Source organism: Capsicum annuum, chromosome 6 (assembly GCF_002878395.1).
Source record: "Capsicum annuum cultivar UCD-10X-F1 chromosome 6, UCD10Xv1.1, whole genome shotgun sequence".
Lineage (NCBI taxonomy): Eukaryota > Viridiplantae > Streptophyta > Magnoliopsida > Solanales > Solanaceae > Capsicum > Capsicum annuum.
In genome coordinates, this window is record NC_061116.1 from 225,755,068 (window position 1) to 225,770,929 (window position 15,862).

Here is a 15,862-nt window from a genome sequence, read left to right on the forward strand (position 1 = left end):
CTTAATTTTTATAATTTACTAGCTTAACCGCACGTGCCTTGCACGTGTTACTTTTTATTGTTTAAAATTAGACGATTTTATCTATTTCGAAGATTTTTAATAAAGTGCAACAAGTTCCAATCACTTCTCAAAGATACTTCACACTGATATAATAATGTAAACATAACATATATTTTATTGTAAACAAATATATTTTGCCATCAAAAGTTTCAAATTGTTAATAAATCGTCGCATTTGCGTTTATCATGCAATGTCTCTTTTTCATGTTGTTAGAGACTAAGAGAGACGCTTCGATTTAAACCATATTTATAGTATGATTATTTATATTTATTTTTTTATATTTAAAATCTTTCCTTATTTTAAAAGTTAAATCTTTAAAAAATCTTTGATTACTTACTAAAACTTTTAAATATTTGGTACTTCTTATATTTTTTTTATTCTAAAGCTTTCATATTTATTTTTAGATTTTTCAAATCTTCTTAAAAGCAGCTTTCATTGATTTAGAATTATTTAACTAATGGAAAATATATTAATTGTTATTAATTTTAATAACTTCTAATAAGGAAAGTTTTACTATAAATATTTAATTATTTTTTTACTCTTAAATATTAAGAAAATAGTGAAAAAAACGATTTTGTCTAAAGAAGAAACTTTTAATGAAGAGCAAAAAGTTCAAATAATATTTCTAAAACCCTCCACATTTTTAATATAGTACTAATTTAAGATACACGTGTTGCAAGTAAATTTTAACTGATCATCAAGACATTGCTCTTAATATAATGTAAAATAAAATTTTGAATTGAGCAATTTAAAAATCCTAACTAATCAAACTAATAATATTTATAATTTAGAATGGGATAACATTATTAAGTATGGGTTAGAAGTATACAGATACTTACATATGTTTTAAGCGGTGAGTGAATCTTAAAAAAATTACCGTGCTTGAAAAGTCTATCAATGACCTTCATACTTCCTATCTAATGCACATGTATAGAAAAGAACCACAAGTTTACGAAAACAAATAGACTTGGGGATACAACAATATTAGAACTAAATTGCACCTAAAAAGCTACGACGTTATAAAAAAAAAAAGATTTATAATAATAAAAAAAATTAACCTTCTGCCCTAATTTGTGACATTTATACCATCTTATCTAATGCAAATATATAAAAAAGAATCACAAATTTCGAAAAAGAAATATACTACAAGTATGCAACATGTTAGAACTAAATTGCACATAAAAGACATTAGAAGAAAACATAATTTATAAAGGGTCAAAATCATTTTCCCTCCCCAACTTTGTCTTAAAAATCAAACTCCGCCCTCAACTTTGAACAATAATCATACTCCCCCTTCTATCCTAATTGACTTTTTAAAATTTCTATTTTACCCTTTATCATCAATTTTTTTATTCTTTTTTTTTAACTTCTTTAAAATCATCATATTTTCATTTTTAAAAAAAATCATATAACAATTTTTTCATAAAAACATAAACATTATTCATATAACAAAATTTTCATAAAAACATAAACATTATCTTCTAGAGAAAAAAAAAGTAAGAAATATATAAGCTAATGATGATCTTTATGAAGTAAATTAGCATAATAAGAAAATTAGTTTTATTAATAATAATCAAAACTATAATATTTATTTTAACAAGTGAAAATAATAAGTATTACTAATTTTATAAACATATTTCAATGCAGAATACAAACAATAAATGAAAGAGATAAGCCTCTAGTACCACCCCGAATTATGGTCAAAGTTGTTACGACACACTCCAACTTCACAGGGATCCTATTATCCCCTGAACTCAAATTTAGCGTATTTTTATTATTTTTTGTGCGAATGTAGCACCTTTATTACATAAAATGGAGCTCATATCAAAGGTGTCACACCATCTAAAACGATTGATAAAAGATATCACGTTAGCTAAAAAGATTGACAAAAATATGCTAAAATTTAGTTTAAGGGGTAATAGGACCCCCGTGAAGTTGACGTGTGTCGTAGCAAATTTGGTCATAGTTCGGGGATACTAGATGTTTTTCTCGAATTAAAATAAGGTCAAATTTTAAAGATTATATTTATTTATATAAATTATAAAATATGTAATACTCTATTAATGACAGTCACAGCTTATTTACTGATATAGACAATAGATAATATCATTTCTTATCACTTGATCCTCATGCTAAAAATAAATGTTTTAGTTTTTCTGCTCAATTTGTGAAATTTTTTTTCTACCTTTTATTGTTAAATAACTATATAAAGTAACAATATAGACAAATTTAAAGTTTCAAATTATCATTGATAAGGTTAATTTAGCAAAATATACCTCTAAGTAAAATTTTCTTAAGGATTGTGTTACATCAACAAAAAGTTAAGTAATACGAAATGAATTTAATAAGAGAGTGATAAAATACGAAAATATACGCACATGCATGTAAATACATATTTATATATACACACTTAGGGTTGGTTGTTTGGAAACAAGTTATTTCGGGATTAGTTATTACAAAATAAGTTATACTAACATGTATGTGTGATAACTTATCTCATCACTGTGGTATAAATGGTGCGACAAATAATTTTGAAACTACCTAATACATCTAATTAAACGTAGGATAAATAATCATGAACTTTATCTCTGAATTATCATAATTATACCTCACACCAAACGACTTTTTAATACATATAATACTAAAATAACGATCTTAAAAAATAACATTAAATTTTGTGATAAATTTATAAAACGTATTAATTTGCGTATAAAGTTAATAAACTTAAATAAAATGCTACAAATATCCATGTTAAAAAAATATTCATTACATATAATATAAAAAGATATTACACAATTAAAATTAAAATTATAAGGACAAAATGGACATTGCATGAGATAAAAGGGGTATAATTATTGTTCAATATTGAGGGGGAGTTTGATTTTTTAATCAAAGTTGGGGGGTGGGGGGTGGGGTGGGGGTGTGAAATGATTTTTACCCATTCATAAATTAAGAAGAATTTAACCTTCTGCCCTAATCTGCAACCTCCATATCTCTCTATCTAACGCACTTGTATAAAAAAAATCATAAATTTTTTAAAACAAATATATTGTGGGCATGCAACAACATCACAATTAAATTGCACATATAAGTTATAATAGTACAAAAACATGATTCGTAAATTAAAAAGAATTTAACTTTCTACCCTAATTCGAGACCTCTATACTCATGTGGTTAACATAATCAAAACTAATTCAATATAAAAGTTACGTCATTACAAAAATATGATTTATAAATTAAAAAAAAATTAATCATCTATCATAATCCGTGACCTTCATAACATTTTAAATCACAAATTTCTAAAAAAAAAATATATGACAAAATATTAAAACTAAATTGCACATAAAATACATTACAAAAAACATGGCAACAATAAAACTATAATAAAAAAAATAATATTTAAGATTTTAACTAATATTAAAAGCACAAATCTATTGAAAGAATAATTTTCTGCTCATATGTTATTTTATTATTTATTAAAAAAATACTTAATGTATAAAAATTTAAAAACTTTTTCTTTCTAAAAATAGAGTTGATAAAACATGAAAGAAATCTTTTCTAATTAGGAAAAGACTCATAAATTAATTTAATGATTAAAAATCGATAAATCGAACTGACTGTGGAGCGCCCCTATTCCCAAAGCCAATTTTATCATTTTCACATCAATCATCCAACCTCATTAATGTTTTTTCTAAACTGTAACGTAACCTCCTTAATTTAATCAAAGTCCTAATGAAAGTAAAAACCAATCAACTACCTGTAAATCAGATGACACGTGTCAGAACCCCACGATAATCATCCAAAAATATACACCGAGTATACTCCACTGTGATCAAAACCCTTTGCCATATTTATTACTGTTTTCCTTCTTCAATTCTTGTTGGCTAAGTAAACCTTTTCCCATCATCAAGCTTATTGAAGTCCGCTCTTTTCTCTTCTACCTTAAACAGTATATTTTCAAAATCAAAAAATTAAAATAAAATAAAATAATAATTTACTAGAATTTGCTGGCTTACTGTATGGGTGGCGATACAACATCTCCTAATTCTCCTCTCATGTATACAACAGGTACATTATATGAATCTTCTCTTATTTATTTATTTATTTATTTATTTATTATATGATTAGACATGATATGGAGCAGCTTACGGAGGACATGACCCATCAAGGTGTGGAGGATGCGGATTAGGGTAGAGGGTTAGGGGGGTGGGAGTGCGTAAGAAACAGTAGGGGAGTGTTCTTCATTTGTGTCTGTAGTTTTTTGGTCATGGTGTTGAGTGTTGTCTATGGTTTCAGAGTTATAGTTGTAGTATTATCCTGTGGCTCTAGTATTATCTTGTGGCTAGTGTTGTTAGGTTATATATGTTTATGTTTTGTGTTTGTTAATTGTTATTGTCTATCGGAAACAACCTCTCTACTTCACCTGAGGCAGTGGTATGGACTGCATACACTCTACCCTCCTCCCCAGATCCCACTAGGTGGGAATACACTGGATATGTTGTTGTTGTTGTGGTGGTTGTATTTTCCACGTTTCTTGCATAATTTGGATATGTATATTTGTAAGTATGGTGGATTGGTGGTGTAGCTAGTGGTTAATGAAGTGGTTGATAACGATGATCCAGACAAATTGAGTCCAAGCTTGAATGCCCGTTCGATTTCTTATCGATTCCCCACCAGCAAGGCTTGCCCGCTCGCTTTGGGCAAGATGCCATAGTAGAGGTTCCATCACCCCTTTTCCACAGTTAGAGGACCGTTGCGAGAGTTGTTGATACCGAAAGAGTTTCCCTTAGATTCAAATTTCGGTGGAGACAAAAACACTTGGTGATTTTTTTTTCCATTTGTTGTAGCGTTAGTGGATAGAGTTATGTGTACGTGTTGTTGTTGGGATGTGATTGGTATCCCGTGGAATTAGTTGAGGTGAGCGTAAGCTAGCCTGGATACCACGGTTATTAAAAAAGAGTAATGTGTGTGTTGGATTCAGATACTTTCTTTGTTTCAATTTGTTAGTCAGTTTTGAAATTCATGTCTCTTTCCTTTTTTGGCAACTCATTGTTACAACTTTTCATATGATATTTTTAAGGCGACAAGATTAAAGGATATTTTGATATATTCTATGTATCTTTAGTTTCTTAAATTTCATGCCAAGCCAAAATCAGACAAACTGGTTGAAATGGAGGGAGTATAAAGAATGAGGTGTAGCAGTAGGTTGACAGTTAGGTAAAACTAGTTTTGAACTAATGATCATATAACTCAGTGGACTTGTTTGGAATTGAGACAAACAATTCTTTGATTCTTGCATCAATTTTACTTATTTAAAATCTAGAATTTGTGTATATTGATAATGTCTATCAGAAACAATTTCTCTAACTCACCTTTGAGATAGAGGTACGGACTGCATACACTCTACCGTCCTCAGACCCCACTTTGTGGGAATACATTGGGTATGTTATTGTTGTTGTTGTTACTTTGTGTATTGATAATGCTGAAAAAAGATTGAATTTTTGGTACTTGCAGAAGAATCATCTTTTGATCAAAACGTCTTTGAGAATCCACTAAGCTCACCTATGCTTCTCAGGTATTTTCTGTTTCTGGTTCATGATATTTCTACATACATGGACTCTCCACAGTCTCTGTGTGTGTGTGTGTGTGTCTGTACATGTTTGTAATATTAGTGTTTGGAAATTGGAATGTGTGCAGTGGTGATGATCATCCTGGCTCAAAAGTGGAGGATGGGGAAGTTGGACTAGGTTCTATGGATTTGGAGGAATTCGTTCGAGCTTCTTCAAATTCCATAGATGATGTTAACCAAAAGTGTTTAAGGAATGTATATATGGATGTTCTCAAGAGCTATGAGGAGCTGAAGTTCCATAAGGACTATTTGAAGGAAGCCAAAGATAAAATTTTGAGGTACTGTAATTTATGGTAATTCATTTTCTATATGGGAAAAGGCCTTTCTACTTCTTTAGAGGTAGAGCTATGGACTGTGTACATCTTACCCTCCCCAGACCTCACTATGTGGGAATACACTGGGTTTGTTGTTGTTGTTGTTGTTCTTTTTCTCTGGAAGATAAGTAACTAGATATACTAATTTAAGAATGCTCCTCAAATTGTTCAACTTATTTATATGAGGGTGCATTGTGTTTCACGGCCTTGTTTGATTTCTCTTCCTCTGTTTCAATGATATTCCGATGAATGTTGCATATTGGGTTGTATTACTGGGCAATTTGCTAAGCTCCAGAGAGTGGAAATAGCAACAGCTAGTCTCATATTTAAGTTTTGAGCTATGTTGAAAAATAATCCAGAGCCTTTGTCCATGTGTTAACGAAATCCGTCTTTATTGGTTAAGGTAGAGATTTGGGATAAGTAGCTTACATAATATCATATGCACAGTGAACAAGAAATTCTGAAACATAATTCTGAGAGACACTCTTGGGATCCATGCTCAGTGAGTAGATGAGCATTAATTTTATCGTAGGTATGCAAGCTATTTTTGCTCTCTCCACCCCCACCCCTCACCCCCACGCCCCACCACCACAGGCGCTTTGGTGGCCTCCACTGCAAGGAAGGGAAGTACCATTTTTTAAGTAAGTCTGGAAATGGTGACTTCCAAAGAAGATCACCCCCCGGTTTGGGTAGTAGATCTGAGCTAGCTTTAGATGGGGTTTGGTTCATTGGAGAAGGTAGTACAATTTGAATTGTATGATAAGTGTGCGTCACGAACTTGAGATGTTTTGTAAACCAAGTGTAGTATTTAAGTGGAGGAGAGTAAGGTAGTGGACTGGACCCATTATTCTCCGACTTTGAAAGTCATAAACAATTGATCTCAGTTATCAAAAATGAGTGCCAGCTGATGTTTACATCACTTTAAATGTTAATGATATGCTTAATGCAGCTCAACACGCACTCTGATGCTGTACAAGCTAATCCCATTCCAGTTTATCTGGGAGGACAGGAACTGCTTGTCTTGTGTTCACTCACTTGACAGCCTAGAGACAGCTGAATTTTGATTAGTGCCTGTGATGGAATAAATTTTTACTTAGCTAGTTTAACTTCTTTTTTTTTCTTGCATAACCTTAATTATTTCATCCCAGTAGTTATTCAGTTTCTTAACTGTACATGGTAGAATCCATTATAGAATATTACAAAATTCTTTGGCTTGGTTACTTGTAAATACGATGCATTTGTTGAGGTACATGGTAAATGAACACGTGCAGTTACACCCCTGGATCATGGATTGAGGAGGTGGGTGGCATGAAAGCGAGCGATTACAATATACCAAAAAAGATGACACTCTTGTTGATTGGTCCAAGAGGATCTGGAAAAAGCAGCCTTGTTAACAAGATTTCCAGGGTATTCGATGATGATCCTTTTACACCAGAAAGAGCTCAAGTATCGTGTATGTTCTCTTTCTCTTTTTCTCATGTAAAATAAGTGAAATTCTGATAGATGGTAACCAAAAAGAATGTGAGTGTCGTGTTTCCTTTGTTTGTCCTAGAAATTTTGTAATCATATTGTTTTTTTCTTTCAGTATTTGTTGTCAGATAATTCACATGTCATAACAGCTTCATTGTTCTTGAATCTGTGGGTTACCAGATTCTTCTGATGGAGATGGGACATACTTTCTCCATGAGTACACGATACCAAGAGGTTCAAGCTCTTTCTGTTTGTATGACACACGTGGTTTGTCGGATGATTCGAATGAAAATGAGAAAATGGTGAAGCGCTGGATGAAAAAGGGGGTGTGTCATGGGAAACTAATACGGAGGTTTACATGACTATCTTTTAGTAACCTTAAACAAAACCTTACCTAGGGTACTTCGACTCTCTGAAATACTCCTTTTGGCAGGGGTTCTGATGATGCAGAGATGAAGTCTAAAGCTCGCCGAAATAGATACTGTGCCACTGAGACCAATGTGGTTAGTTGTGTCATATTTGTTGTCAGTGCGGTCCAAATGCTGCAATCGATGGACAGTGATGATGAAACAAAGAGACAACGAGCTCAGGCTGTTGCTACAACTTTCAACTACCCTCTCTTATCGTTCAAAGGTATTAATCCAATTTGTTTTAATTTTGTTATCACTTCAGTCTGTCTTTTGGCCTTTTAAGAGCAGTGTAGTTGATTAAATATTATATCCATTTTGTGATTACTAAAAATGTGTAGACAGAAACAAAGTGTAGTGGTTCTGTTAGATAACGATTAATGTTAATTGAAGCCCCCTTGATCAGAATATGGGGAAGTTCATTGTGGAATTACAAAATAATGTTGGAAATAATAAGGAAGACACACCTTAGCCCATCCAAAAACAAGTATCAGATTGATACTAAGTTTATAACATATTTTGGTATTTATCTTCCCATTTTCTCTTTCTCATTATTGGAGCATATTACGGCTCTTCTAATTTGCTTATTCTCACAATCTCAGATGAAAAGCCTATTGTTGTGCTCACACATGGTGATTTACTTTCACTCTCGGACCGTACACGCATTCGCATGTATTTGGGACAGCTGCTGGGTATTCATCCGAAGAAACAAATTTTTGACATCCCAGGTGGCATCTAGATAAGTTAGCCTGCTAGTACATGAATTTGTTTAAGTTTAACAGAACTCTAACACCCCTCCCCTCCTTTATTCTTCTCCTTTTGGTCTTGTGTTTTCAGAAAGTGATGATTTAGGAACTAGGTTGACTGTACTCAACATGCTTCGCCATTGTCTTGAGCTAGCTGATAAAAATCTACCCTTCAAAAATTACCAACCTTTCGAAGGCCCATATCGGAGCAAGGTGAGTTGGTTTAACTTCTTTGTTAGTGACTTTTTAAAGTTCATTTGTCTGTAAAGACAGGTAAACTTGTATGATATACGTTTTTTTGGTCGAGAAACTTGTATGGTGAACATGCCTTCATTGCCATGGTTGCACCATCAGTTGATGGACATCTCCTAGATCAAATTGGCATTCAATTAACACTTCAACCTTCTAGCTACAGTCCTTTGGGAGCAATCCATTTATTTGAATATTGAAGCTGTAATGCGTAATTAACCACAGCCTATATGATGTTGGTCATTTTTCACTTATACGCTTTGCCGGTAGGCAAGTTAAAATGGGTCGAGTAAATGAGGAGTCATGTTTTGAATAAATGAAGAGTCATGTTGCGACCACTCAAAGTTCACTTGGGTCAGAATTGGTTGAGGAGTGAGTCATAGTGCAAGCTGTCTAACTAGAAATACTTTGATGGTTTATATGTATATTCTGCTCTTTGAGCTATACAGTTGGGTTGCCAAAATCGTTCACTCTGCAAGGAAGTAAAAGTGCCATAGGCGAAATAATTTGGTCGTCCTTTTCTTTTTCTGAGTCATCTACTATTTGTTGACCCCAACTTGTTTGTGATTGAGATGTAGTTGTAATCATCTATTATTTGAAAAAATTCTATAGTGATTGGCAATGTAACCCAATCTGTTGCATGATTGATTTGGGTTGCTCCTAATTTTGCCACTTTAGATGAATGTCACCCCCCTAACCTGTTGAATTTGGATGGCTTACACTTCATGGCTCAATGTGGATACCCTTGCTAAGATCCGGTCATTATATTGTTATTTCTAATTCATGGGGATATATCTGCTTGCATGATACATTTAACGTATAACATTCAGCTAGTATTATGACATAGATGCCGAAAGTACAATGCGGACGTATTCGTAGTTTTATAGATGATAATTGATTTGTGCTTATTGTAAATTGTACCCTATTCTGCATCCAGATGTGTACGAAAGTTTAAATTACTGCTTATCGTGCAATTTCAAATCATGCCTACTGTTTTCTCTTTTAGGGTCTCTTGAAGATGCTAGTGTCATCTCTACTGGTATATGCGGTTCTAGCAATACTTATCGGACTGGGCTTTATGTTCATGAATACACTCCAAGCCAAGGTTGCTTCTGTTCCCAATTCACAGGTATCGCAAGCACGTGTAGACGGAGATAGTTATGCACCTATTGTTGATTTTGTACCCAATCTTCAGCCTGAGGCAATGCAACCACATGTAAACTTAGATTGTCATGCAAGTGAGGCTGATTCTGTCCGCGATCTTCAGCCTGAAGCTCCCCAATCAGATGAAAACTTAGATTTGGGTGCAATGCAACCACATGTAAAATTGGATTGTCATGCAAGTGAGGTTGATTCTGTTTGTGATATTCAGCGTGAGGCCCCCAAATCAGATGTGAACTTAGATTGTCATGCAAGTGAGGTTGACTCTGACTATGATCTTTCAGATTGTCATGCAAGTGAGGTTGACTCTGATTACGATCTTCACCCTAAGCCCCCCGAGCCAGATGAAAACTTGAATTGGGGTGCAATCCGACACTTATGGTTTGGCTAAGTTTATTGATGAGCTCGAATGTATAGAGGTTGATGCACTTATCTAGAGCTAGTTATGTGTTTCGACTCAAGAATACATGCTTTCTGTGTATAAACAGCATTAGCTGTCTTACTTTCAGCTATAATTCTCTTGGAGAAGAGTAACGTTCTTTAGAAACTCGTTGTACAGTTGATCATTATTAGTGTTTTAACTGTGCTGTTTTACTACTGTTGCTGTTGCATAAGTGATTGTTTAGCATTACTTATCTTGCTAAGAGAAGACGGCGTTATGGCTTATATTCGTCGGGTCAGTAAATAGAAGAACTAGTAATGCTGTAAGGTCGTTGAAGGTAAAAGTTTCCGCAAAGTTCAACCACAAAATGCTCACGACAATTACTTTGTAATGTTGATGCACATCATATACAGAAATGATTTCAATCAGGTCTTGAATAACATTAATATAGCTAGCAGAAGTGGTTGGAAAACACCATATGTATATGCTATATGGCACAATGTGCCAAGTATTACACTTCAACCAATAGTGATGCAGTAGAAAATAAATCATGGGCAACTTTAAAAGCTTGCTCATGCTACATTATACTACAAGGACGGAAAAACAAAAATTGATAAAATCTCATCACCTCATTTATCATTATGCTGTAGAAATAAAAAAGAGGACCTGTTTGAGCAAACGGGCGAGATTGCTTCTCAATTCCACCAGTTTTACCCGAAAGGCGAGTGAGTACCTAGCTTGCTGTAGCATGTATTTCCTTTTAGAAGAAGACATCAGACATCATTTTCCTGCAGAATAAGAATCAGGGAGGCTCTGCAAAAACTTTGCTCTTGCAGCAGGGTCGGTGGAAAATCGACCCAACACAGCAAATGTGGCTGTGTTGCTTCCAAACTTCTCGATTCCTCGAGATATCATACAGGTGTGATTTGCTTCCACAACGACGATTATGTCTTCACCTAAAAACGATGAAACAGTTTCAGCTATTTGTCTGGTGAGCCTCTCCTGTACTTGGAGTTTAAAGCCATAAAAATGTACTACTGATTGCACTAGAGGTCTTCCAACAGGGTTCACTCCATCCAATGAGTGATAACCAATGTGTACAACGCCTTGAAAAGGGAGTAGATGATGCTCACACTGGGACCAGAACGACAAATTGAGCTCGGAGCAGATGCCATCTTTAAGATTACCAGTCTGACCAGAAAGACTTCGAGTATCTATTCTACTTCGAACAAAGCTATTCAGTTTCATCTCCAAATTGGAGTTTCTAAAGTTCATGAACCACTTCAAGAACCGAGATGGGGTTCCTACAAGCTCTTCTCTCAATGGATCTTCGCCCAGAGACTTAAGTATTGAAAGCACTGCATTTGTCATAGCTGAATTTGCTTGTCCAGGCCTGCCACAAGATTGCGATGGGCACCATGATTGGTCAGAGGGCCTAGGATGGGCATTGTCTACATTTATACCTCGGAATTTCAGAAGACTCAAAAAGTCGGTCCAAGCATCAGCATCCTGATCCTCAAAAACACCAGAACCTGAGGTAGCTATCATCCTTACCCATCCTTGGGAAGTCGAGTTGAGAAATGCTGATTCGAAATTTGGAAAAGTAATATGCTTACACTGTAGAACCACAGCAACACCTGTTGGCTTGATTCCATGCTGCAAAGCAGTGCGAACTTCATCAGCAAGGCGCTGTGGACTTTGGAGCCGTTTCGCAAAAACATCAGCAACCCGAGAGAGCTTGCTTAGTCCTATAACCCTTTTTCCAGATGGAACATAACCTACATGACACTTAACCTGGAATGGAAGCAAGCAAGACTCACAGTATGTAAAGAGATCAAGATCTCGAACAATCACAAGCCCACCAACTCCTCCAGCCTGACCACTGCCACCTTCCAATCCAGCTTCAGGGAATAACGCGCCGTGAATGATATCATTCACTTTTTGTTTGTAACCTTCATACAACACAAAATATGAAGGAATAGAGTCAAACAATAGTTTAAAACATCAATCCACCACCCACCTACAATTGAAAATATCAACATGATTCATGCTATTAGAAGATACAGATTTCCTTCGCATAGAGCATGATGAGTTCCGCAGTTAACTAGCATAAAGTAGATGTTCTAATGACATGCAACAATTTATTATGATTTTATCAAGCTCTTGGTGCTCAAAATTATTTCACTAAAGAAAGCTGTGCAAGTGCTTCATTTTTCACATGAGGCACAGTTTATCTAATGAAACAATAAATTGTTTCAAACTAGAACACAAATCCAGCACTAACCAGCATCCAAGCATTTAAATGTAAAGCAGAAAGGAGCAGGGGATAAGAAACACTTTCTTTAAACAGGCAAGATGAAATTTCTAATTGCAATTGAAGAAACGTTGTACCTAGAGATTCTTCCATTGACTGCAAAAAAAACACATGATATCATGCTTCAGCTTACGCCCTGTTACCGCATCAAAATATCAAGTTCTTGAACCCTACAAGCCAGTAATCCATGGGTTCTATGCGCAAGATGGAAAAGTTTTATCTTTCATGATTACTTCCTCTCACGTGTATTCAAGAGACATGTACCCACGAGTTTCATTTAACTGTGCTACAAGGATGAGTTTCCAATTAAAGTACATGGATACAACTACTTGAGGGAACAACACTTCATGGACGTCCAGAAGCTGCTTTCGGAATTCATGACTTCCCCTTTCCCCTCTACGTATATGCTTATTTCCAATAGTTTCACACCAAACACATACTAACAAAAATGGTTAGAGAAGTGAATTAATCCAACTTATCTAATTAGAGGGGGTTTATTTAATAACATCCACCTGGTGGACACACCAGAATGGCTACAAATAACCTCTACAATGGAAAATTGAGCCACTGAATCCATCAAGAAAATATGAAAAAGAGAAAGCTCATGTCTGACATTCAAAGACTTATTTTCTGGAAGGTTCGTCGACTCGTGCTTCACTAACTGAAAAGCTAATTAACAGATTTATTAGGAGATAGTGAACTTTTTAACCTTGTAACAAAAAGAGATTTGCGAACATTTTAAAGGGGACAGTTGAAAGCTAGAAAGTCCATCAATCAGGATGTTGTGGCAAACCAACCAAGGCTACATTTTAGACCATCTCGACCAAAGGAACTTGAGATGTTTTGAGGGGATGGAAACCACCACCCTTAACCTGACAACTTTCCTTTTGAAGTTTCAGGCAATCATCACTTCAATTCTCCGGAATGAAGTCAAATGCATTTGTTGTCCTTTTTAAGTTTTCGGTTTCTATTGTTTTGTGGTGTATGCGATTTGGTTTAGCTGCATAAACTAATCTTGAAATCTCATGATGAAAGATTGTTTTTGAGCTGTTACAGCATCTGACTCTTTCCTTGTCTAGATTGTTTTATTTTGAGCCGGGGGTCTATCGGAAACAACCTCTCTATCTCGCCACTGAGGTAGTGGTATGGACTGCGTACACTATATCCTCCCCAGACCCCACTTGGTGGGAATATACTGGGTATGTTGTTGTTGAATATAGTCCAGTTACAAAACGAAAGAATTATTTGGTGTAATAAAGAAAACCAGACCTGCAAGTACTTGTAAAACTTAATTCGCCTCCCTCTTTAACCCAGTATCCATCTGCATAACTTATATGAAGTATATAATGGTATAAAAGATGCCTTTTAACTTAAATAGCTACTCCTAGAAAATGACAAAACTTGTTTGTCCGGTTAAAGCTAATTCCACCATCCCACCCCTTCTCTTTCCTTTGATGCATAAACAGACAGAGTTCTCATAATTGCGGGACCTTCACTGAAGGAAGAAAAACGTCCAACAACATGCGAAGTGATCCCACAAGTGGGGTGTGGGAGGGTAGTGTGTAAGACCTTACCCCTACCTTGGGAGGTCGAAAGGTTGTTTCCTATAGACCCTTGGCTAATTAAAATCATACCAAAGCAGAAGTGAAAAATACAAAATACTAAAGAACGCACGACAAAGCACACACTAAAAAGGAACAGTCACTACAACAACAACCACAACATACCCAGTGAATTCCCACCAAAAAGGAACAGTCACTACAACCAGATAATACGATAATCGAAGTGCAAGAAACATTAACTGGTAACAGAAATGGAATAACAAGAATACCCTGAGTAATGCTACGACTACTAGTATAGAAGAAAAAGTGAGTCAATTCTCTATTACTTAACTAACCCTCAATCCTAATCCATAACCTCCAGCAAAAGACAAATTCAGTAAACAGTTTCAGCTAAAAACTGTATCTTCAGGCACTTTCCAACAAGGGAAACACAGAAACCAATAGCACGAGACAAAAATATGCATTCATACTATTTAACGAACCCTCAATCCTAATCCATGCCCTCCATAACCTCCAGCAAAGACCAATTCAGTACACAGTTTCAGCTAAAAATTGTATCTTTGGGCATTTTTCAAAAAGGAAAACACAGAAACTAACAGCATGAGACAAAAATATGCATTCACACTATTTCAGTAGGTCATACTAATAACATTTTGAAGACACAAATCCACACTAACAAGTTTGATGCACATCCTCCACTTTCCTAGATCTTATGTAGATAAAAGGACAACAGATCCATTGAATCAGCACAAATGAAAAACAAACAACAATTGTAAAATCGAAAAGGGTGTCCAAAAAGCTCACCTATTGTTCCTTGTCTAAGAGCCTTAGCAACACGAAAAGGTGTTTTCTTGATCCCTTCCCTATTGACATCTTCGCCCAAACCCTGCAAAAGGACTCTTACAGCATCCTCAATAGCCACTGTTTCTGGCTGATCTTCAAAACCAAGCTCAAAATTCACTTCATTCTCTATTTCTGTCTGATAATGCCCCTCATCTAATGCGCCCATTGACAAAACACAACACAAATAAATACCTGAACAAAAAAAATTCAAGAAGGATTCAAGATTTAAGCCAAAGATTCCAAATTTGAGAGACCCAAATGAGGAAAATTTGACAAGCAAATGAATTGAAGATAAGGAAGAATGGCAATTTGTAGGGCTTGCTATTAATGAACATGTACTATTTGGATCTGGGGACGACGTGCAGATTGAATATGCAGGGTATGCATTACTACAGAAAAAAAAAAAAAAAAAAAAAAAAAAAACATTGATTTTAAAAAAAAAAAAAAAAAAAAAAAAAAAAAAAAAAAATTATTAAATAAAAAAAAATTGAAACCCTAAAAAAAAAAAAAAAAAAAAAATTACCTAATTTAACTTGACATAAAATTTAAGAAAAAAAAAAAATTTATGGTAATAAATTACTAACCCGATTCTTGCGTAACCGGATTAGTAATCCTAGAATTGTGTCTATTAGTAAGAGCTGCTAGTATATACTGTTACTAGGTGGGTGTGTTTTTCTTATTTCTTATTTGCATATTACTTTTATTTGTGTGTCTCTCATATTTTT

General features: G+C 34.7%; 2 protein-coding genes across 2 annotated transcripts; one reads left to right on the top strand and one right to left on the bottom strand.

Moving 5' to 3' along the window:
* Positions 1–3,670: 3,670 nt before the first annotated feature.
* Positions 3,671–10,633, top strand: LOC107875355. Its single transcript, XM_016722048.2, has 9 exons — positions 3,671–4,128; positions 5,575–5,635; positions 5,758–5,967; positions 7,275–7,456; positions 7,654–7,825; positions 7,907–8,106; positions 8,483–8,608; positions 8,718–8,839; positions 9,882–10,633. Exons 1-9 carry the CDS (start codon positions 4,080–4,082, stop codon positions 10,425–10,427), a joined length of 1,668 nt encoding a protein of 555 aa, XP_016577534.1. The 5' UTR covers positions 3,671–4,079; the 3' UTR covers positions 10,428–10,633.
* Positions 10,634–10,826: 193 nt separating this feature from the next.
* LOC107875356 (GTP cyclohydrolase 1) lies at positions 10,827–15,657 on the bottom strand. The gene is made up of 2 exons (XM_016722049.2): positions 15,099–15,657; positions 10,827–12,370 (listed from the first exon to the last, which is right to left on the bottom strand). Exons 1-2 carry the CDS (start codon positions 15,301–15,303, stop codon positions 11,199–11,201), a joined length of 1,377 nt encoding a protein of 458 aa, XP_016577535.1. The 5' UTR covers positions 15,304–15,657; the 3' UTR covers positions 10,827–11,198.
* Between the last annotated feature and the right edge of the window lie 205 nt (positions 15,658–15,862).

Bases quoted from the DNA above. Each gene is read 5' to 3' on its own strand.
- LOC107875355 (XM_016722048.2), top strand. From the start codon at position 4,080: ATGGGTGGCGATACAACATCTCCTAATTCTCCTCTCATGTATACAACA. The intron at 4,129-5,574 runs GTACATTATATG...TGGTACTTGCAG, and splicing joins TCCTCTCATGTATACAACAG to AAGAATCATCTTTTGATCAA. The intron at 5,636-5,757 runs GTATTTTCTGTT...GAATGTGTGCAG, and splicing joins AGCTCACCTATGCTTCTCAG to TGGTGATGATCATCCTGGCT.
- LOC107875356 (XM_016722049.2), bottom strand. From the start codon at position 15,303: ATGGGCGCATTAGATGAGGGGCATTATCAGACAGAAATAGAGAATGAA. The intron at 12,371-15,098 runs GTGAGCTTTTTG...TGTTGTATGAAG, and splicing joins TCTTAGACAAGGAACAATAG to GTTACAAACAAAAAGTGAAT.